Source organism: Nematolebias whitei, chromosome 7 (genome assembly GCF_014905685.2).
Source record: "Nematolebias whitei isolate Nwh7 chromosome 7, NemWhi1, whole genome shotgun sequence".
NCBI classification, from domain to species: Eukaryota; Metazoa; Chordata; class Actinopteri; order Cyprinodontiformes; family Rivulidae; genus Nematolebias; species Nematolebias whitei.
Window position 1 is genome coordinate 44,368,600 of NC_056504.1, and position 24,275 is coordinate 44,392,874.

A 24,275-nucleotide genomic window follows, 5' to 3' on the forward strand; every position below is an offset into this window, starting at 1 on the left:
GGGGGGGGGGGGGGGGGGGGGGGGGGGGGGGGGGGGGGGGTTGTTCAGGGGAGGAGGAGGGGCAGGTCTGTGTCAGCCTCTCTTCCTCCTGCTCTCTTGCTCTCTTGTCATTTTTTCAATTATTCCTCGTTTCCGTTTGTCCCTGCAGACCCAGAGGCTGCATCATTTAAACCGAGAGCCTGTTTAGAGGTCGATCACAGTTTTCCTTTATCTCTGCCGTCCCATCATGTGCACACGCGCTGCGCATGTTGGAGCATCTTTGAGCATGGGGTGAACGACAGAAAGAAAGTGAATTCATCACCGTCCTTCTTCCAAAAATGTTTGGGTTTAAGAATAATGCAACCTCTAGTGGTCGCACAGGACGTTGCATGTTAAGTGTTGAGACCATTTCTAATAATGTGCAGGCACAAAAAGGATGTTAGCGCTAACTGAGCCCAACAATTTATTACTTATTTTCACCTCAAACTTCATTTTTCCATTACCCAAATCAAACCAGGATGCAACCTCAGGCCTGCGCTATAAACAAAAAAGATTATTTGCTTTGAAACATAAAAATGACAGTTCAGACCTTTTAATGTGAGGTTTTAAGCAAAGGTTATGAACAATCTACATCTTACCTGTTGTAGATACCTTTTAAATGGCGTCAAATTGGTTAAATAGTTTAAAATTTGACTAGAGCGATGAGCTAATGGCTAGTCCAACCGAGGATAAAAGCAAATTAAATTGCCGTCATCCTGAACCAACTCCAGCCTCAAAATGATAAAACTGTTTATGTGAACATATAATAAACCTTTACATAACCATCAGTATGCAGTACTCCCTTATTCCAGTAGAAATCCTTTAATATTCCTGCTGAAAGTGCTACAGCTAGCTGCTGCTGCCATTTCTGCTCACAAACAACTATATGTACATTTACATATAATGAAAAAAAACAAGACTGACACCGATGCTTTCTATCAACTTTTTGAGAGTAGCGTTGTTTTAAGACATCTCTGTTTGATCTTGTTGCTGCTGTGACTAGTCATTAGCTCATCAGTTCATCTGATCTAAATTGATTTTCTTTAAACTGAGGCTGTTTAAAGAGCCATCCCTAACAGGTAAGATATTAACTGTCCCTGTTCTTGTCAAACAGCCTCACATCTAAAATTTGATTAATTGAAGGTTGCAACTTTTCACTTATGCCTCGTTATTATTATATTTTATTATCAGCAGTATTTTCTTTCTTTTCTACTTCATGATTATGATCAGTTCCTTAATGTGACTCCTCCCATTTCATCTAAAAATGCTTCCCAGAGTCAAAAAACTCGAGTTTTACTCCAAGCTGATAAACAGACTCTGGATTATTTTAACCAGATTACTCTAAATGTGTCGCTGTACTTACAGTCTCATGTTGAACCCAAACCAAAAGGAACTTAAGCGTTTGCATGACGTTATTTTAAAAACAGTTTATGGATGTATTCATGTGGGCTCATTTACAATGTTTCAGATATGCTGACCAACGGTTGAAAGAGCTCCATGTAATTCTATCATACATCTTCCTTCCTTAGGAGAACTTTTATTTTGTTGAAGTAAACACGAGAATGATGCTTGCTCTGTTTATCTGAGGAAGTGACAAACGTCCCCTTTGCTCAGTTAGCTCTGATAGTTGGGACACCTCGTGATTCTCATGACTCCACCACATTACCAGACACCCCCTAATGCACCATAAAGATAAACAAAATCTCTCAGACTGCAGGCTTACTTGCAGTTCCTATAGTTTACAAGAGCAGAACGGGAGGAAGATCTTTCAGTTGTCAGGCTCCTCTCTTGTGGAACCAACTTCCAGTTTCTATCCGTGAGGCTGACACATTGTCCAGTTTTAAAACTGGGATTAAGACTTCCGTTTTTGATAAATCCTATAGTTAGGGTTGGCTTGTTATGCTGTCATGTAGACTGCTGGAGGACAAAATGACCTCAAAATGAATTGTTACAATTGAATAGTTTTCATTTGATATTATTTCTATCTTAACATGTGATTCTGGACCTGCCATTGTGTATCTGTTCCTCCTTCCTATTCCTCTCAAACCCAGCCGGTTTATTATTATTATTATTATTTTTGTTATTAGACCTTTATTTATGCAGGCTAGTTCCCACTGAGCCTCAAAGACTCATTTACAAGAGAGATTTGTTAAAGTTGAAGCAGATGGACACTTGTCCTGCGTCTGGTTCTGCTAAAGGTTTCTTCCTCATGAGGGAGTTGTTCCTTTCCACTGTCGCCTTCATGCTTGCTCAAGATGAGAGTCTGCGATGGAGTTAAACTCAAAGCAGTCTGCTCCACAGATAAATAATATTATTATTATTTATTCAAGTTTATTTCCATGTTGGAGTCGAGGCAGACATTTTGGTCTGTTAGCCCACTGGTTTAGCATCAAACAGGAACCCTTCTTCTCTTCCTGAGGTTCCATCTGAAATGGAAAGTAACGAAAGGCTTTTCTCCCTGTTTAAAAAGAAAAGTCATCAAGGGAGAAGAGGAGAGGAGGGATGGAGCCTCATTGAAATGCAAGTTACATTCCCCCCTTTTTTCCTCTCCTTTCTCTCCTCTGGGACCTCATGCCTTTCTCCTCCTTCTCCTTCCCATCTTTCAGGGCGCTCCCTCAGCTCCCTCTCTTCCTTTGTTAATCAGTTAAACTCCCCTTTTCAAACAACCCCTCTAATTACTCCTCCGCTCTCTGTAAACGACAGGGCTGTCTCCTGATTCTCCTCTCCTTCTTCCATCCTCGCCTCCCCCAGCTCCCTCCATCCATAGCAGAGGTTGACCTCTGTCAGCCTCCGACCCCTCAGAAGTGTGTGCCTGCCGGCGTGTGCGCATATTGTGGGGCAACTTGTGACTTATTCTCGCATGTTAATGATACAACTGATGTCCTATGTTTTTTAATCTCGCTATTATTAGTGGCTGGAATTAATACGGAGAGAGGCTGTGTGACTCCGCCCACATTTGAGAGTGTAAATGCATTTATATTAACGCTCACACTTTCATCGCTTCAGGCTCTAGGCCACATGCTCATCTTCCGAAAGCCTACTTATATAGTTTCTGTCTATTTCTGTATGGCACCTTTAAAACTTTATCTTTTCGTCATTATTTTACATTTCTTCTCTCTTCCTCGCTTTGTCCTCGGATAGCATCCCTCCTTCAGTCTTCTCCCTGCTTGCACCTTCAACCTCCCCCCGCAGCTTCACCTCCCTCCCACTAATCTACCACGCATCTCTCGCTTTTAAATTAACATGCAACATGAAAAAAATTGGTCGACAGCGAGGGGGGAGAGAAAAAAATTAAATGCATTTAATAAATGGCTGACTTCAAATCACCCGGCTTTTCAGACTCTCCCTATTCACAGTCCAATGAAAGGGGAGAAATCATTCACCAGGAGAGACAAAGCCGAATGAAAATATAATTCTGCATTGTGAGGCGCTTTTGTCCTGGCCCGTCAAATCGCTAATGGCGAGGCTTTTGTTTTGTGGTGGGGGGCTCTGAGGCTGGCGGTGTCGTATGGCAGTGGCAACGCATGCCCCATAATCACCACGCTTTGTGATATTAGATTATAGGGGCAATTAATGGCGTCAAACCTTAACTACTCGACAGTCAGCCTGCCACACACACGCTCACACATCCAGTACAGTAAGTCTGCACACCGGAACACACACGTGGTTCAGGCATCAGAACGTGAGCCAACACACAGAAAGGTGCTATAACTCCAGTAATTATTACAGCCGTGACTTGAAAACGTCAGTGGTGGTGTGTATAAAATAGACTGTACGAGTAGTCGGGGAGGAAGAATGGGATGCACAAGAGCAATTAATTATAGCTTTTCATTTGGCAGCTTAGACTGACAAGGCCCAGTTGCGGGGGCAAGCTGGCATGACGCCAAACGGCACCCATCACCACCCCCGTCTTACTCGCACTGATCCGCCTCCCCCTCGCCCCTGCTCTCCTGTTCCTTTGCCACAACGCCACCCGTCACCCCGCACTGACTCAGATATCTGCCCTCAAACGCAAACTCTCGCACTGCGTCCCATTCATCCGTGCAATCACTCCTCTTCCTCTGCACGCCACACCCACCTGTGCCCTCGCCTGACATGTGTTCCCCCATTGCATCATCATTATCTGTAAGAAGAGAGGAAGACAGACAACAGGTTGTAGAGACTGTCCGAGACAATTGTGTTTAGACATATTTTTAAAAGTCAACTTCAACGTGATAAAAGTCGAGTCGACGTCAACGAGTCGATGTGACGTCACAGGAACTCAAGATGCTATATCATATTCACAAAATAATGTCATTTATTATTTACACACAAAAAAACGAACAACAAAACATCATGAGCGTGTATTCATGCTCCTACCGTTTATCATGCTGCAAATAAGTCACAGGAAAACCAAAACCATTATTAAGCTGCAAAAGTTTCATTTTATTTAACCCACAAAATAAAATAAACCACCCGTTTACCGTGGTGCGCACCCGTTTTTATCTTTATTTCATTTAGTCGATTAAATAAACTTAAAATAAAAACGGGGGGCTGGTGATCAGCGCTGGGCCGTGACACGTGACACAATCACATTACTGCGACTGGTAGACGTGAACTTAAAAAACTTGTGAGATGTCCTAGAATCGACTAGTCGATTCAACCCCTACTTTTTACAGATTTATTTTACCCGTGACGTCCTCTTCCATCCCCTCAGGTGGTAAATAAATGTTGTTTCTTTCATTCTGAAGTAGTTCTCTTACACCATGACATGGGTCGTGGGGGGGATAAGCTAAAGCATTATTGCTGCAAAGGCAGAGAAAGAGGAAGCACTCTTTCAAAATCAATCTCAACCCTTCGAAAATATTTCCTTCCTGCGTCTTTTCATCCCTCGTATTAACAGTAGTTTTCATCCGCTGTTCCTCCAGCAGTCATCGATTTTAAAAGTGCTTTGTCAGCGGGATTTGTTTCTATGGTTTGTCTTCTTTTTTTGTGTGCATTTGCGCTCTCCGTTTCATAATTATGTGGTAAGTTTGTCATCAGAGTTGCACTGTTTGTAGTCAGATTAGCATCTCTGTACGTTTCTGTGTACAAGGCACCAACACCCAGCGTGGTTGCAAAAAATACACACGCAAATCTGCAGAAATCACAACTTCTTCCTATCTCTTTTTTTTTTTTTTTTTTGTTTCGTGAACTGCCTTCAGCTTTATCTGATGAGATATTCATCTCAACAGATACCCATTTTGTTGTTCCTTTCCTCTTAGCCAGGCCCTGACTTCTTATGGGGAATAAGAATCAGAGCCGGTCGTAATCACGTGTTTATAAAAGCAGATAAGATTTTGTATTTTATTGGTCGATTACATATCTGTCCTTTCATCTTGGATGGCTGCTGCAGGAACTGATGGTTTTTTGAACAGTGCCAGCTTTGTGCAGGGCAGTGTCAACAATATGTGTCTGTGTTTGAGCGTCTGTTTATCTTTATCTGATGTTGTCAGCTTTTCCTCTTAGTGACTGACAACAAAGAATAAGAGGCAGCGCACTTCTTTAACTAACCGCGTCATGCCAGCATCCTTTAGCGCCACATTCGGCTGCTTGTTTTAAGTTGTGCTTTCAGTTGCAGGTACAGTCATGCTCAAGGCTGTCTGTGCTGACAGAGCCTTTTTACACAAAGCCCCACCTGCTGACTGACTGAGCTGTCCTGGTTTGGCTGATATTCTTGGTGTGTGTGGAGTTTGAAATGTTTGTGTGTGTGTTTGTCTCCAGGTGCCTGTGTCTATGGCCATGATGAGTCCACAGATGATCACTCCTCAGCAGATGCAGCAGATCCTGTCCCCTCCTCAGCTCCAGGCTCTGCTGCAGCAACAACAGGCTCTTATGCTCCAGCAGGTAAAAACACACACCTTCATTTTACACAACGCGTGGTCAAAATGTGGCCCAAGGGCCCAAAGAAGTCTTTGGACTGTCATTAATCTGACCCTTAACAGCCATAAATAGAATAAGAAAACATAAATTAATAAAAAGTTAATTTTTAATGACTCCTGAGGAAAGTGCAAAGTCTTTGCTGTGGTTTTACTGTTTCTAACAAAATTATTGTTTATGCTTTGTTCAAAAATAAAGGTTAATTTTTTATTTGTTTATCTTTATTAAGCGAGTTTAATAGTTGAGCTCACAGAATGCAAAAAATAAAAATCTACAAGAAAAAGAAGAAAAAATTTAAATGTGGGAAGTAGCTGTGTTGTTATAAGCCTCATTTTGTATGTTTGCTATTCCAAACAATTTTACAATTGTTGATTTTTGACCAAACATGCTAATAACCATTTTATAAACTGGTCTTCAATTAGATAAAAAAAATAACTAAAACTCCTGACAGTGTCAACCCACATATTAGATTGTTTAGTTTACTTTTTTCTACAAAGCTGTCAAACAACACAGAAACTGATTCTTTAACTGTATATATTTTAAAGATTATATGATTTCCTTTCTTTAATACATGAAGACATCTTTATGATTAGTGCATGGTCCATCAATTTCTCTGTTAAAATAATTTAATTGGTAGAATAATAATTGCGATGCCTAATTTAGTTTTATTCTGCTGTTTTACATGTAGCGTTATGGTTAATTTCCCTTAATATAAAAAAAAACAACATGAACTAAAGTCTGTTGCAGACTAGATAACTAGTTTTACACAACAAAAATAAACATGTTGACATTGTTTTTATGAAATGAATGTCCCATTTCACAGAGGAATATTTTAACTGTTGCTTTTTATGACTTCAACTTAAGGACCACGGGCAGGCATAGGCGTAGGAATAGTCCCAATCCTGGTCCTAAAGGGACACATGTCATAGATGTCTCCCTGCTCTTTAACATGTCTTCAATTTCTGCAAAAGCCTGTTAGTCACTCATTCGCTCAAATCAGGTGTGCCAAAGCAGAAAAAAAGTGTTAGAGGTTTTAATGATACACCTGATTTGAATGAACGAGTGATTTACAGGCTTCTGCAGAACTTTTTAGGTGCACTAAATAGCAGGAAAACAGCCAGAACATGCAGGATAGTGGCTCTCGAGGACTAGTATTTGACACCAGGGTATGAAGTTTAACTTAAATCAAGTCCTTTATAAAAAATAAAAAAAAGTTGCCCACCTCTGTTTTAGACCCATCTCAGGTTGGTATTTTATTTTAAATCATATTTGACATGGCTGTGTCCTTGAAGATAAGCAACGTCTACATTATCACTCAGAGGCATCACACAGTTGTTTGGTGAATAATGTGCTTAGAGTTATTTGCACATCTGCACTCAAAAAGATGCATATTAGCATATAAAAATGATTCGCCGTTAGCCATGGGTGTGTGCGTTGGCGCAGAAAAGTTGCCATGTTGACACGATCTCGAGTAGATTTGTCAAATACTTAGCTGCACAGAGCAAAGCGCACATGGAGAGGGTGTGAAAATGTCGGTTCACATTGTGGAGTAATTGCACAGTTGAGGTCTTCAAAACACCACAGACACGCTCAGGAAAACCGGAACACCTTGTAGATTTATTAAGAAGCGATAGCTTTAGGCGAGTGTAAATTGCATTGGGAACATCTGACAACATATATCATAATAGAAATGTGCAATGTGCCTGGTTTTCTGGAAACAGACGCGCAGATGGCTGAGAACCTCCTTAACAACTCTTTTTTTTTTTTTCCTGTAACAAGAAGAAGAAGAAAAAGGAGAGCGGTTGATAATGCACTCTCACTCACTGCACTGCTAATAAAAACCACTGAGTTTAACATTGCTCTCTCACTTAATTAACCACAGTATGGACCACGCACTTAGAATATATCTGCAAATCAGGCACTTTTACACACACGAGACAATCAACTAACACATCACTCACTGAAGCATTAAATTTCATATCCCCATGGCAATAGTGCTCTGTGTAAAAGTGTGTAAGTAAGTTTTACAGCCCATTGCTACAAAGTACTTGTGTGTTTGTCCGTGCACAGGTTTGTAGATCTGCATGCGTGCTTGTGTGTTGACCTTTAAGTTTCATCTAACCTCTCCGTATGCTATGGCTGCTTTGCCTTTCTTTCTTGGCATATTCACTAAAGTCAAGGTCATGGTAATAGGCTGGAGAGGTGAGTGCTTCGCTTTCACATACACTTAATGTACAGAGCCACTGAATCAAATCATTAAAAGACCTTAATTATCACTTAATTATTCCTTCAACTCACCACTCTCTCCAGCCAAGTGTGTGTGTAAGTGTGTACGCCTGCTTCCCTGCGTGTGTGCGGGCTTGCATATGCATTTGTCTGTGTGATTAGGAGGCGATCAGGACTAGTGACGCAGAAAAGAGAGATTAACTCCGCCTAAGGGGTGATAAAAGTGAAGAAAGACAGATGGAAAATAAAGAAAGGGCAGCGAGCAGAAATGAGTCCTGCTTTTAAAATAAATTAAGGACAAGAAGGAGCGTCACAGGGAAAAGACTTTCAATTGTGCAACAAAAAAGAAACTGTGGCTGAGTTAGGATTGAAAGTGGATAATGTGAAGCAGCTTTGCAGTGCAGTGGGTGTGTGTGGCGGGGATGGGCAGCGGTGTGTAGTCTGCTCGCTGCAGGGTCAGACGAATGAGAGACCGAAGCAACTGCTGCGCTGTGAAGTCATTCTCTGCTGAAAAGCCTCTTTGAACATTTGATGCACCATGAAACAAAGACAAACTGCAGACGGACACATGTACAAGCTGTTCTCCAGAGAATAACCCCCTCTCTGCACACACACACACACACACACACATGCACGCTCACAGAGCAACACACACTGTGCAGGGAGAGTTTTCCTCTCCGCCTGACTCTCCTCACAGCCAGATTGTAATCTTAATGGAGCTTCCTTGGTAAATTAATGATTACTAAGTCAAACAAACAGACAAGCCGTGGCCAGTCAGAGGACACTGTGTGTGTTTGTGTAAATGAGTGGAAATATTTGTGAGTGTGTGTTTGTGTCTTTGTTTTCATTAACACAATGTTTAATTTAATAATGCTAGATTATTGCTCTGCAGTATTCAAGCCTTTTTTTTTTTTTAAATAAGAAAATGATTAGGAAAAGTCATGTTTTTTAAGGGTCTGTGGAAAAAATATGTACAGTAAATATCTTACCTGTTGTAAATAGCTCTTTGATCAACCTATATTTTTTTAGAGATTGTAGGTTGATTTTGACCAGAGTGACAAGCTAACTGCTAGTCCAAAATAGTGCCTAGATCTAAGTGGATTCCTGGCATATTAAAGTGACTCTTATCACAAAAATTTCACAGCAGTTCATGAGAGCTCTCTTTCATAAATGTTAACAGGGTCATCCATTTCCCATTACACTGTTTATCCAACAGAAATCTCATGCTATTCCTGCTGGAAGTACTGATACTGCAACTTGTTCTTGCAATTAAGTAAATCACTGTGAAATGGTAAGGATATAAAGTTAATTCATGACGCACATTTAAAACAACTGCTATTGACCAACGTTCTGTTATAGCGGACAATGTATAAAAAACTAAGAAAATAACTAAAATATAAGAGTATCAATGCAATTCAATTCAATTACGTTTATTTATGTAGCACCAGTCACAACAGAAGTCGTCTCAGGACACTGAACAGAAACATTCATATATAAAAATAATAATTTAACATTATTTATCTGAGAAGCAGACTGCTTTGAGTTTAACTCCATCACCGAACCCTCATCTTGAGCAAGCATGAAGGCGACAGTGGAAAGGAAAAACTCCCTCATGAGGAAGAAACTTTTAGCAGAACCAGGCTCATGATACCTAAAAGTATATATAAAAGTATATATAAAACAATTTTACTCTCATACAGAATGAAAAGCCAAAGAATACAAATGTATGAGGAGAATATATGAGGTTAAAAAATAGCAAGCGGGAGGGCAACTGGTTCTGCTGGGGACGAGAAACTGGTGTGAAAGTAGAGGTTTTTAAAACTGTGTTGCTCAAAGCTGCATTGAAATGCTTGAGATTGAAGTTGTTTAAAGACAGCAGCAATCCACTATGGTGTTGGCGCTATTAGCTTGTTTAATCCTGTCAGGAATAATCTCTATTTTCCAAACTGAGGTTCTTCAAAGAGCCATCTGCAAAAGTTAAGATATTAATTGTTTATAACCTTTCTACAGAACCCCGCTTTAAAAACTCTGGACTGTTGCTTTAACAGACATAAATACACCTCAGTGTCACTTCGTTAGCACTCATCTTATGATGGACGATGCACAGCTTCAAAATAATACATACAGAATCTGGAGCCACTTCTTTGTACGTGATATCAAAACAGCCTGTTTAAGATTTACGGTCCCAAATGTTTGGCAGTAAACGTCGAAACACTCACGCGTAGCTAACAGGTGTTTTCTGACAGCGGTCGGCTGATTACAGTAAATTTGAGCAACACCTTCACGTGCATTTTTCTTGTGTTTAGCTTCAGAACAGATTTTCAGTTATGTGCTTTTATAATATGCTCACCTGCAAGTGCATTTTTGGTCGTCTGCCTCCTTTGTGACAATTAATTCCTGTAATACAGAGCTTGAGCCGTGTGAATAATCCTGGACGGCTTGACATTCACAACTATGGTACTTTGCCACACAGCTTGACACACTGTAACAGCTGTGCAGTGTACGGTACCTCAGCGGTCTGTGAGAGGCCTGTGTTTGTTTGTTGCACATGGTTTGTCCGTGCAGCTCACAGCTCCACAGCAGAATGTTGAGAGCAAAGGACTCAAAACCAGCTGAATTATTTAACTAATATCTGACTGTGGATCATGTTGATGTAAAGCTTTTGTTGCTGACACAGATTTAAATTTAAAAAAAGTGTCCTATGATAAACGTGCTTCAAACTCTCTCCTCCTCTTTTTTCTGTGTCCGCTTCTAGTTACAGGAGTACTACAAGAAGCAACAGGAGCAGTTGCATCTCCAGCTTTTGACTCAGCAGCAGCAGCAGCAACAGCAGCAGCAGCAGCAGCAGCAGCAGCAGCAGCAGCAGCAGCAGCAGCAGGTCGGGAAGCAAGCAGCAAAAGAGGTGAACTTCTCTAAATACGTATTCACTCAGCTCAAGTACACTCAGATGTAAAATAAGTTCCCTAAATGTAGTAAAAGTGTGATAAAATTCAAATATAGATGCAAAACATTTAAAATAAATGATCTAACCAGTTCAAAGGGCCGGCCTCGGCTGGATTCCCCTGATAATTCTGACTGTTCTGCTTTATGATGCCATAAATATGTAACATTTACTACCTGTTTTATTTTTCTAAGCTGTCAGACAATGTTAGACATTTTCTTTTTTGATTGAGAAGTTTATTTTTTTTAACTTTACCTTAACTTACTGATGTTAACTGAAATCAAGTACAGTGGTCCCTCGTTTGTCACGGGGGATCCATATACCTGAAGCCCTATGATAAGTGAAAAAACGTGAAGTAGGAATAATAGTGCAATTAGTAAGTAATTATATATATATATATATAGGTGTTTTGAACCCTTCCCACATTCTTGCAATATTCTAAGCAATGTTTCTAAACTCTAAACATTCTAAAAGAGCACAGAATGTCATGATGTCAGCTCCCTGCTTCCTCTGCTCTTTGACACCTGCAAGCGCTCTTGGCCACGCCCACTTCATCGCTCTGCACGGAGAGCAGCTGATCAGCTGCAGGAGGAAGCTTATCCTGCAGTAATATGGGCTTCAAAAAGGTGCACCAGGTGCTAAATAAATTTAAATGATTTTATTTTAAATAAAAATTTCATGCCGATCGTGCGGCTCATCCATCAATCAAAATTGTGTCATGTCCAATCTTATTTTGAAAAACCGCGACAGAGCAAGTCCGCGATAAACGAACCGTGAAGTAGGGAGGGACGACTGTAGATTTATTTACGCATAATTGTTTTAATTGAGTCTCTTTTAACTTTCAAGTCAAGCTTTGTTTATACAGCACATGTCATAAAGCAATAAAGTAAAAAAAATCCAATAAAAATTCAGTTAGAACATTAATGTGGAAATGCTCACAATAAATGTTTCATTATTGAAAACTAACAAGAATTAATAATAATAACCAAATAAATTCAAATTTGATATATAACAATGTTCAGTCAGGTCATCTGGATGGTTTATTTTTTCTGAGACGTTTCGTCCTTCATCCGAATTACTTCTTCAGTCTGAGGAGTCACAAACAAACTGGAGTCCCACAAGCTCCACACTCACATAGTTGGAAAAAAAAATCAGTTTGCCATTGTAAGATGGTTTCTGGGACCCACCCTCTCCCCCGTCAATTCCTGTGAGGCAGTTTTGCCAAAGTGGTTTAAAACACTAACAACGCCCTGAGTTGTTGTTTGTAGTAATTTCTTTCTTTTTTTTAAAAAAAGGGGCAGCTATTATAAGAATTTTCTTCTTTCTGCAACATTTTCATTCAATGTTTTCTTTTCTTTTTGATGATTTTTTTTTTCTTTTAAATGAATGAATGAATTAAAAAAAATAAATAAATAAAACACCAAAGTTCATGCGCAACAATCCAGGTACAAATCCAACAATGTTCAGTCAGGTCATCTGGATGGTTTCCTTTTATTTTTGCTGAGACGTTTCATCCTTCGAAACATCTCAGGACGAAACATCTCAGCAAAAAACGAAACCATCCAGATGACCTGACTGAACATTGTTGGACTTGTACCTGGATTATTGAGCATGAACTTTGGTATATGACCTATGCATTTACACACAGGCATAAATATAAAAGGCAAAAACATAAAATGATTGTAGAAGACACAAGCATGAAAAAAGTAATTATTTTGTCTTAAAGATCATTTCTCACCTGGTATTAAAAATAATAAGAGTTGTGCTTCTGTCAGATCTGGAGGCTCTCACACACAAATATACAAGAACACACTCTCTGAGCCAATTTAACCACGTGAGGTGCAGCAGGATATCGAAGAATCGGCAAGGATCAAAATGTGCAACAACAAGGAGGATGTAAATCAATTAGACATAATTATTGTTATAATCTGTGTGGGCAAGGTGTTGTGTGTCTGTGTGTGTTCAGCCAAAAGAGGAAGAAAACCGTTCACAGACTGAGGACAACACAGGAGAAACCCTTCAGTGAAAAGACCTCATGAGACTTTTCTCTGAGAAACGCATGAGGAGGCACATCCTAGATTTGTCCTCTCCTCTTCCATTCCTTCATCCTCTTCTCTCGGCGGGCAACCCCCCACCAGCCCACATGCTCCTCACTGACAGCGGTCCACCAACCCAACCGTGACCAAAGCAAACCAGTTGTGGTTGACTTGCATGTTGAGCGAGTGTCTGAGAGCGCTTTGCTCTCTCCCCGGCGCTCTGCCGCTGTCCCACTTTTCAGGTTGCTTGTCCTGTAACAACGAGACAAGTGCAAACACTGGTCATACAGCTACGCACGCAGGCAGGCGCCGAGCGAGAGGCTTGACGTGTGACGGTTCACTGCTCAAACACATCCACCTGGGGGAATATGCTTCCCTGCAGAGCTGGACACAGCTGATGTGACCAAGGTTCTCTCCAGCAGTTATCGTTGCTGCCGGACAAAAATCAAACAACACAGTTGCAGTTCTCCCTGTCATCTGATTTGGTCAGGTATGGTAGGAGCTACAGGACATGGAATGTAACGCTCTGTGTTGAAAGGTTTACCTGTTTGCAGTTCTCAAACTGACTGGTATTGTGAGTAGATTTGCAGAACAGTGGAAGAAGGAGGAAGAGTTAAATACGTCCTCTTTTTTCTTTTTGGAGTGTTTGTACATCAGTAGCTGTGACCTTTTTTGCCCTTTTCTCTTTTTGCCGCAATTCCTTTTCACTTTCATGGCTTTGTGGAAGTGATGCGTTGAAAGAGAAGCTGTGTGTGCGCGTGTTGAGGTGGCGTTTTGTGTGTCACCGAAGCATTTGGGACTGGTCAGGAGTCAGCTTAATGAAGTGACTCTGACCATCACAAAAAGATATGTGCTTGTGTATGTGTGTGTGTTTGGGTGTCCGTTCACAGTGCCTGTGTGTGTATGCGTCCGTGTGACTGTCAGGCTCAGACAGTGTGTGATGTGCTCATAAATCACATTGACAGCCTGTTACTGCGCTAGCTTTGGCCACTCAGCCACAGCTAATGTAAACAGAACACAGCCACACTTACACACACACAATGTGTGTTTTAAAGAACTGTGGTCATATCTCAGGAGGGAATGAGAGACAGGGGAGAGATGGGAAGAAATAAAATGGACAGACAAGTTTGAAAAGAAGGGGCAAGAAGGTCTGGACAGGACGGGAGGGATGGAACCGAAGCAGCGGACAGAACCGGCTGATCTTCCTGAACCAGATTATTGCAACTAATGCAAATCTGATTTGTTAGTTGAAATGGTTTGAGACACTTTGGCATAACAGACTCTGTCAGTGTCTACAACATCCTGTGCAAAGAAGGGATTTTGTTTTATGTATGCACAACTTCATTCATCCTCACAGAGTAAATCACTGTTGTCTCTGCAGAACTTTTGTACTCTGCATCGGTCACGAAACAAAAAGGACTTTGCTCATTTACACTTCTGTTGGTTCGCAATGATGCAGTCAGACAAAAAAGGTTTAAACACGAGGACCACTCCACAATTAAACCAGTTTTATCTCATTGCAATTAGACTGCAAAACCAAAATGAAACTGCTCAGTTCGCACTTTAATCTTTTATTAATTATACTCTTTCAGGCTCATTGTTTTTAGCTTAAAATGTATCACTTGCCACCACGAAAGGTGAGCATTTATATCTGTTTTTTCTGTTTTTGAGCAAAAATCTTATGAACTTGTAGGCATCTTTTAATGTGATCATTTAATGTACATTTACAACGTATTATCTTTTGGAGAGAATCCTAATCAAGATGGCGATTACAGTTAATTGATATTAGCAAGCACATAAATGACTATTACTCTGTCACTTTTATAGATATTGACTTAAAATTTGGTGTGGTAGTAGCTGAGGTTGATCCCCAACAGATACTCTGAGCACAAGTCAAGTAATAATATTTGGAGTCAGCACTGTCTGTCCTTTTAGCAAAATATCTCATGAACCACTGAACAATTTTTCATAAAACTTACAGGAAGGGATTATTGGATGCACGTCTATAATTGATTGTGTTTTTATGTCCTCCAAAAGAATGGCAGTTGAAGGAATCCTAATCTAAAGGAGCCTCCAGCAGTGGCAGATCAGCAGTATCCTCCCCATTTATTTCTCCTCTCTAAGTCCAGCCCTGAAAAATCACTACAAAGGCAACTGTAGCAGTCTAAGCATGCACAAACACGCACTTCATCTTAACACAGCTCCATTCTTTGTGCAATGGAAACAATGATATTATTAGGGACTAAACATGTGACAAACGTTTTTTTTCCAAGCTCCATCAGTATTCAGCAGTGTTATTAAAAAGGACGGACTACAAGTGTTTCTGTTGACAAGTTATTACCGTACATACAAAGGTGTCTCGTAGAAATCAACAAAAACCTCAAACATACACCAACCTACTAACATAATACCTTTCTTCCCTAGGCGCCAACTTTGAAAGGAAGTGACTAATTTGTCCTTTCTGTGAGTTCTTCTCTTATGCACCCCCCCAGCAACACACACACACACAATGATGAGTTGCATTTATTTGTTTTTCAGCCCAGCCAGTTATCTCTGAGAGATAAAGTACTCCTCTCTCAGGGGTTGATTCTGCAGGGTCAGGTTGAGTCAAGTAGCACAGCACAGTCCAGGTCCGCTTCAGATTGGAAGAGGAGGAAGGGGGGGGGGGGGCATTTATCAACATGATGCGCACAGGCATTAACACTAGATGTTATGAAGTCCTCTCTACTGTCTCTGTACCCTCTCTTAATCCCGTTACATTTTCTCCACATCCTGAAGGTATCGCAGTTTGGTTTTCATCTCTTTTTTATTTTTGTGTTTAGTCAACTGCATCAAACAGCAGACAACTTATTATCTAACGTGTCCCTCTCTCTGTCTGTCTTCTGCCTTACAGCAGATCAGCAGTAAGCAGCTGGCCTTCCAGCAGCAGCTGATCCAGATGCAGCAGCTTCAACAGCAACACATCCTCAATCTGCAGAGACAAGGCCTGGTTCCCCTGCAGCCCACCGCCGCCATGCAGTCTCTTCAGCAAGGTGTGTGTACACACACGCAGACACACACGTATGCAGAGCTCTGACCATGCAACGCTTTGTAAAGCAGGCGTATCCTGACAAACACGGGCCTAACCACACACGTGCACGCATTGGCCTGTGCTCGGCGTTGCCTGTGAAGCCCGTTAAGTTAATCAGCCTATAAAAGATAAAAGGAAACGTGATTGGTGGGTTTGTGGAAAGTACTCATTTAGATAATAGGTAAAATATGCCACTAAGCCTCCTTCTCAGAGATGTGTGGATGTGTGTGTTTGTACTTGAGATTAGCCAGACCCAAGAAAAATCATCTTCCTGCTATAGCTGCGCCCCACAGGACTTTATTTTTTCTCTTAAACTTCTCAGAACGATAAATGTTAGCTGTTGCTGGCTCGCCCTTACTGTACGTGTGCGTGTTTGTTTTGTGTGTGCACAGTGACGCTTTATGCATACATCCACACACTATCTCACTCTCAGAGAATGCCTTAGGGGCTCTAAAGTGCCCGTAACATTGCTAAAGCGCTGACTGAGTTGACCAAATAGACCCATTTCCTTCCCTCTGGCTCTGATCGCTCACTTTTTCCTCTCATACAGACTCACATGCTGTAACAGTGAAACACACACTCAGACATAACAAAATAAGACTCCACGGAAAACTGAGAACGTTTGGAAAAGTTCATCTCAAATCAGCTAAATGTGAAAAGCAAGATCCACCAAAGGATAAGTGGGTTTACCGGTAATATAGCGACGATTCACAGAAGAAATATAGAGGATGCAGTTGTGTTCGGAGGGTGTAGTTTTTCAGAAATGCTGCGAAACATTTGGCGTCTCCTTCTCTTTCTTGTTCTCCATGTGTATTAGACTGGAATTTCCCTGCAGTGTACAAGAGCCGGTCCATTGTGGCAGCCCAGCCAGCCGTGAGCCAGAGCATTCCTCTGACCAGCCATGCCACGCAAACACAAACACTCATACACAAACACCTGCAGACACAAACGCACACTCTAATGCCTCATCTCAATGGGCTGTTGTGTGGGTACAGGGGTAATATGAGTGCTCCTGCTGTGGTTAATGTTTATTTCCAAGATTTTAGTCATTTAGAGGTAGTCTTTGTCCAAAAGTAAAGAAAACTGATCAAAGTGTATTAATATATATGTTTTTTTGCAAAGAAATGTGTATTTAAACAAATTACAGTAGTCCCTCGTTTATCACTGGGTTTAGGGGACCACGCCCTCCGCGATAAATGAAAAACCGCCAAGTAGGAATACAGTAATTAAACTTTTAACTCTTTTATATTTGTGATTATGACGATTTTTCGATGTGACATACTTTGAATTTTAAGCCGGAAGACAAAAGTCGATCGGTGCAGCCGGACAGCAAAGGGTTAACCCTTCACAAAGCTGCTTCAGCACAGAGCAGAAGTGTGTGGGTGGCAGAGAGCGGAGATCGTGACCACATTGCTGCAGGAGGGAGCTTCTCCCTGCGCCTGTGGGCTGCACAAAGTTGCAGCAGGTGCTAAGTCATTTAAAATAATTGATTTCAAATTAACAATCCATGCCGATCCTGCGGCTCATCCATCAATCAGCCACTTGTGTGTCATGTCCACTCTTACTTTGAAAAACTGCGAAAGACCACTAAAGTCGAACTGTGAAGTAGCGAGGGACTACTGTACTTTGTTTGATTTGAGTTTATGCATTTAGATCCTACTTTTTGGAACGCTCGAGACACTTTTCCACATTTTTCTTTTCTTTTTTTTTTTACGGATAATTTAGATAAAAAACAAACATCCTGATCTGGTGTAGCAGGAGTATTCTCATCGTCTCAGATTATTTGTACATCTTAGGCATCGTTGGACAAAGTTAGGAGAGAAATTTTGTCTCGAATAGTTACAAACTCATTATTATTTCATTACAAATCTCTTCTTCCCACATGCTTTATTTGTGTTTCACTTGTCAGTTAACAGTTTCCATATGTTTCCCCCAAAAACTGCATATTTATTTTAAATTAAATGGACTCATACGATTTGGGTTTCTTACCATAACAATTCTGAACTACTTTACACCTCTCTGATTGTCTCCACAGTTCCGTTAATTTTTTTCTTTAATATATATTTCATGCATGTGCAAACACAAACATTCACAGAACCGTGTGCATACGTACACACCACTTCATTCTTCCAGAGTGAGAACTCTTGTTTTGGCGGGGCTTGAGAAGAATGCAGACAAAGCAGACATAATATTTGGATTGCTGCGAGGTCTCTGAATGTGTGTGCAGATGTCTGTGTATGCATGCTAAGATCCATTGGAGTAGACTTCGGCATTTTAGGCGTCTCTTTTACTGTGAAATTGGACCAGAAATAACACAGCTGGAGAAATCAAAGTGTGCACCCACACTTTTTTTTACACAAATCTTACAGCTGATGAAGTCTTTATTGGCAAGTCTCACCACTGTCTTCTTATTTAGACTCTTATTTTGAGCTAATAAGACAAGGTCTCTATCTAACTGAATAAAGTGAGAGTCCACAGAGTGTATCTGGCAGTGACAAGAACAGTGATGGTGATGGACAGCACTAGTTGTCAACAATGTCAGTGGCTGTAACTGTAAAATATTTTTTCTGCAGTAGAATAATTAGTTGATGCTACAGTTTCAGTGATGCCAGTTTCCATATCCAGTAGTCTATCAGTATGTGTCTGACTAATAGTCGACAACGTATGAGCTTTATTTGAATTTGCACAATTTAAACAGCCTATCGTCACATTTGCCCGTGACTTTGATCAGTAAGGTAAACGTGAGTAAACTTTGTGTTTTGCTTTTTTCAGCAATGTGTCCGTCAGACCTCCAACAGCTGTGGAAGGAGGTGTCGGGGGTGCAGAGCACCGAGGAGGCCCTCAAGCAGGCCGAAGGCCTGGACCTGAGCACCAACAGCTCCAATTCTACCTCAGCCTTCCCCAAAGCTGCAAGCGCTCACATTCCACTGCACAGCCTGCCCAATGGACAGAGCCACACCCCAAAGAGAGACAGGTACAGGTGGCTTTAATCAGGAATTCAACAAGCAGAATTCTTTTCTGTCCTTTGTGTAACGTTTACTATCTCTTATTCATGCAATTTTATTCTTACTTTTGGAGGAATTTTAAGCTTCAAGCTACTCTGCACTCACACAAACAGTTAAAAAGACATGCACACGTGCTCTTTGTCATACTAACATCTCTCAGAACATTCGATGAAAGATGTGTCTGGTTCAGTATTGACATGTATCAGTATGATGTGGGAAAAGATGAGGAGGGGATGCTAGAGGAGAAGTCTAGAAGGAGATGATGCTGTAGTCCAGAGATTAATACTGTGGTTGTTAGAAAAATGCACATGCTGGGTGTATCTGTACTGCACACACTGCGTGGCTGTGTTGTCCCATGGCTGTGTAGGCTGCTCATGGGCTTGTCTTCGTCTTTAAGAGCCAGACTGTTTGAGTGGATATCGTCCTTCTCCAAGGCAGACAGCGCAGATGACCATGTCCCTCTTTATTCCAAAGGCAGCCAACCGCCCAGCAGCCAGTGAGTAGCATTTTCATGTAACACACACACTCCCATGTGGACAAAACTAAGATTGACTTTGCTGATGTTTGGCACTAACCACACACACACACACACATCACAAATGGACAGCTTTAAATACATGCGTGAACTCTCTCAGGACTAATTGAGGATGCCATATTCAAATGCTTGGCCCACAGTCAAAAGTGGTCTGAGTTGATTTTGTTTACACAGGTTAAGGAGCCTGTATCCAGATCTGTCCTGGGGCACATTAACAGCTCACCTACTGACCCATCATGACTCCACACAAGCAGTGGAGTTATTACCTGGCTGTCTCCTAGTTATAGAAACAACAAACAAATAGAGTCAACTACATATCATAAAATGGTCTCTGTCACTTTTATCACAAGCGTAATTGGTAAATGGTAAATGGACTGTAATTATATAGCGCCTTTCTATCTTATTGAGATACTCAAAGCGCTTTACACTACAAACGTTCAGACTTGATACTCGAGCGTCCACCCAGAGCAACTGCAGAGCAGCTTCACAGACAAGGGGCGTTTACCTTCGGGACAAATTGAGGTCGCCGATTGGTCGTTTGTTGACACGCCTATTGGATTGATTGACAGGTTGGGGGGAAAAAAACGAGCGCTGGCAGGCTCAGCCGCAGTGGTGTTCTGTGTTTATATGTTGTTAATAAAAAGATCTAAAAGTAAAAAAAAGAACAGGGAGCGCTGGCTCTGCAGCCCACACATCAAACCAGCCCACCAGGAACTCTCCAGACCCTCCCGCAGCCACGCTGGACCTGAGTTTAATTCGCTCGTGACAAATTATTTTAATTTCTCACCATTTCAGTCATGGCATCAACGGAGGAGGAAGCGATCGCTTGCCTCTTGGCAAAAAACAAAACAAAATAAAAGGCCAGATCAGGGATGAAGAAGGGGAATTTAATACATTGGTGTCACATACAAAACAGTCCGTCCTGGGCAGTTTTTGTGTGACACCACGTACGCGTATGCGGTCGTAAAAATTGAGCTTTGCACGGACATTCCCTGTGGGGTACGCTCGTACCTCCGCATATGTACGTGCGTACCTCCGCGTATGGACGTATGTGGGAGTATACTGGGGGCTTTTGTCTAAAACATGAAATGTTCAGTCCTTTAGCACTGAGGCACTGTTTGCCACCAGAAATTTTGTTCAACCAGAAGTCTGACTTCACTTTGGAGAGGGTCAGAGTGGGGGCACAAGTAATAAAAAAGGTTCATTTGAACCAGAATGTCACAGATTATACTACAGCTGAAGTGTGCTGGTGGTAGTCCAACAGAGGATCACAAAGAGGGTAGCACTACTGTGTTAGCCTGCTAAGCTAATGCATGGCTGATGTGGAGGAGAATGTGGTTACCAGCAGTTTGTCATGTCTGCTGTCTGAGCTGCTTCTGAGTTGACTCAACCACAGCCAGCAGCACACACACACTCGTATCCAAATACATGACACACTCCAGCCTGCACATCTGATCAGGAAAGAAGGGGAAAGAAAGACAGAGACATGTTTCCATCTGCAAGACAAATGGTTTCTGTTAGACAACCCTCTGATGTTGAGTTGGGAGAATCCCTATCCCAGTTTACACGCTCACACACATACACACGTATACAAATGCACACATATCTAGTCATGTAAATAAACATGGAGACAGCAGTTGCTGGCACCAGTCCAGGTCTGAACCACATCTGCTACTGGACCTGCCACACACACTCACAAATACATTTCTTGGCTATGTCCAAACCAAACCTGGCTTAGTCTTTCATCATTCTACATGTATAGAAGTATACGCATACACACTCAGCATAAAGTTGAACAGAGTCACACACACACACACACACACACATAGAAACACATTCACCACAAAAGAACAACCAGCACATGACGACAGCCACCACCAATCAGTCATGGCTGGTTGGTCCTGTGCCGGCTCTGTGTCAACTCTTGAAACAGTAGAAAATGCAACAAAACCAATACACAAAACCATGTGCAAAACACACACCAAAGGCAGAGAGACAGGTCATGGACTTCAGAATGCGGCTCTGAGGTTGTTGGACCGATTTCCTTGTTTGCCTGGCTTCTGTAACTAACCCCACTTTGCTCTATTCTCCTTTCTCTGGTCTTGGCCTTGGAGATCTGCACAAACTAATCTCAGCTACCCACACTCGGCTGCACCGACGCTGCTGTTTCTATCAGTTCTTTTGCATGTGTGTGGTTTTGAAAGAGTGACAGAGTTATGCCTTTGCTAAAAACGCAATTGGACTTTTTTGGTAAAATGTTTATAATATCTGTTGTACAATCTTATTTAGTTGTTATTTATGTCCGTCCACAGTCACGAGGAGCAGAGCAGCTCCCATCCCCTTTACGGTCATGGAGAGTGTAAGTGGCCTGGCTGCGAAGCACTGTGTGAGGACATGGGACAGTTCATCAAGTGAGTAAACAGTCAACAAGGAGTGACGCACATGATCTGCAGCGGAAAAAACAAAAATCCATCTCAGAGGCATTATGTACTTCCTAATTAAACTGTATTTATTGTAACAATAACTTACAATTAGACAGCGTTTAAACTATTTGTTATAGATGATTCCCATGAGCAAGTAATGAGGCCAGTGCTGCTTTACTTTTCCCATTTTTCCCCAAACCATACGCAGAATAAAAATGAGAATAAACATAGTTTCCTAACTCTTAGCCACATTCGTTGAACTTTCTGTTTCAGTTGTGAATTCAGAACAATGTCGTCTGCAATAAGAAAAGAAAATCTTTAGTTTGCTTGTTAACAAAAATTTAAGAACTTTTCTTTTTTTTACCTCAGTCGCAAATGTCCCTGTGAAGTTTCCTGATATTTTTTTTTTTACCTCATCTGTTGCAGTTTGTTGCATCACATTTGCTCAGAGGCGCATGCATGTGTATGCACACACAGAAACAAACACACTCTCATTTGTCCCGCGTGTAAACGACTTTGTATTCTTAAAAATTAGGGCATCTTTTTACAAGTTTGAAACTGTGTGATTCACATTTCTTATTATTTCCCTGTTTGTTTTTTGTGGGGGGGTGGGTGGGGTCTGTTTTTAGGTTCTCGTTCAGCCCCTGCTCTGTGTTTGTGATGCTCAAGCACTTTCAGGCCTTGACATGCTCCTACCTCAACGTCTGTCACATATGGCGCTATAGCCTCCAACAAAAGACGTCTAATGAAGTCCAACACAGACTTACACTCATTATCCACACGGAGCTTGTGTGCATTTTAACAGTAGATGAATTAATTAGCAAGAGTGAAGAAATAAGTATTCACTCGCGCGCTCGTCTAATCAGAGAAAGTGTGCGTGGTGATCGTGATGGCATCGGACAGTCGGATCAAAGCTTGCAGCCAGGCTGGGAAAGTTTGGAGAGGAAAGCTGTTGTTTGGTGTCTCATTTCACGTAGCCCCGGGGCAGATGGGAGGAGAGCGAGCGCTGGAGTGAAAAAGTGCGTATGTGTATGTTTGAGTGTGTAAGAGGAGAGATGAAATAAAATAGAGGCAGCGACAGATAATGCCGTCAGTCCAATCCTTCCCAGCAAGCCTTAGTCATCCCCTCGGGAGGGGAAAGGGGTAGAGCGGAAGAACAGAGGAGGGAGACACTCCACTATTTCAGGTCTTTCTTCTCTTCTCTTTACTTTGCCCACCTCCTCCCTCTCCTCCCTGTCCTCTGGTATAATACTCTCAGGCTGTGGTCGCAGAAGCTGGGTGTAATGTGGGTTAAAGCCTTGTCTGCCAGCACTCCGAGGAGTAAACAGAGCCTCATTGTCGAGACGCACTGGAAAAAAAAAAGAAGAAGAAGAAGAAAAAAACACAGCTACTGTTTATGGCGCAGCTATAGAGAAATGGAGGGGAGGGAGAGAGAGAGAGAGGGGGGAGGGGAGGGGAGATTTGGTTGAAGATGTGTGAATCATTGGAATTTGGGGAGTTGCGGGGGCAGAAGAGTGGGAAGGGGAGAGTGGACAAAAGTGTGAGTGAGTTATAGAAAGGGGTGAGAGAGAAGGGGTGAGATCATGTTTTTGTTATTATTATCATGCACTTGTGTTGAGCCATCCATCTGCCTAGATTAGTCGTGCCATGACATCATTGTTTTTGTTTCATTTTGAGTCTCCGCCTCAAGTTTCTAAACTTCTTTCTCGAACATACACACACACACGAACACGCGTGCACACACACGCACACACACTCGACGTAACAGAAAATCACCTAATCCTGAGTAAACAGGTTAAAAAGGAGGAGATCATAAATAAAAAGTTTAGATCAGTTGAAGTGGGGCTTTGTGGGATGATTATAAACAGTTAATATATTACCTGTTGTAGATATTTTTGAAGAAACTGAGTTTACTTCTGTCATCTTGAAAAAGTTTGAGCTCATCATTTTGTTGCAGTTCATGCAAAGACTATTTTAACAGCCTTTCGCCAGTGAATGCCAATCCTGGTCCTCGAGACCCACTTTCCTGCATGTTTTATATGTTTTAATATTTTAACACACCTACAATGAAAGAATGGATGATTAAGTAGTTTCTTTACAACTTGAAGACATGCTAAAAAGCC

The 24,275-nt window shown here is 41.5% G+C and overlaps 2 protein-coding genes across 3 annotated transcripts in view; one reads left to right on the plus strand and one right to left on the minus strand.

Moving 5' to 3' along the window:
• The window catches only part of LOC119411943 (serine/threonine-protein phosphatase 6 regulatory ankyrin repeat subunit C-like), a 1,101,338-nt gene that overhangs the window by 987,042 nt on the left and 90,021 nt on the right, over positions 1-24,275 (minus strand). The window lies entirely within an intron of this gene.
• Positions 1-24,275, plus strand: part of foxp4 (forkhead box P4) — a 104,619-nt gene that overhangs the window by 65,449 nt on the left and 14,895 nt on the right. For both annotated transcript variants that reach the window (XM_037678918.1, XM_037678919.1), the window contains exons 4-9: positions 5,761-5,883; positions 10,898-11,044; positions 16,013-16,151; positions 18,962-19,163; positions 19,592-19,690; positions 22,042-22,140. In XM_037678918.1, the coding sequence (XP_037534846.1) occupies positions 5,761-5,883; positions 10,898-11,044; positions 16,013-16,151; positions 18,962-19,163; positions 19,592-19,690; positions 22,042-22,140 (809 nt within the window). The remainder of the gene's footprint in view (positions 1-5,760; positions 5,884-10,897; positions 11,045-16,012; positions 16,152-18,961; positions 19,164-19,591; positions 19,691-22,041; positions 22,141-24,275) is intronic.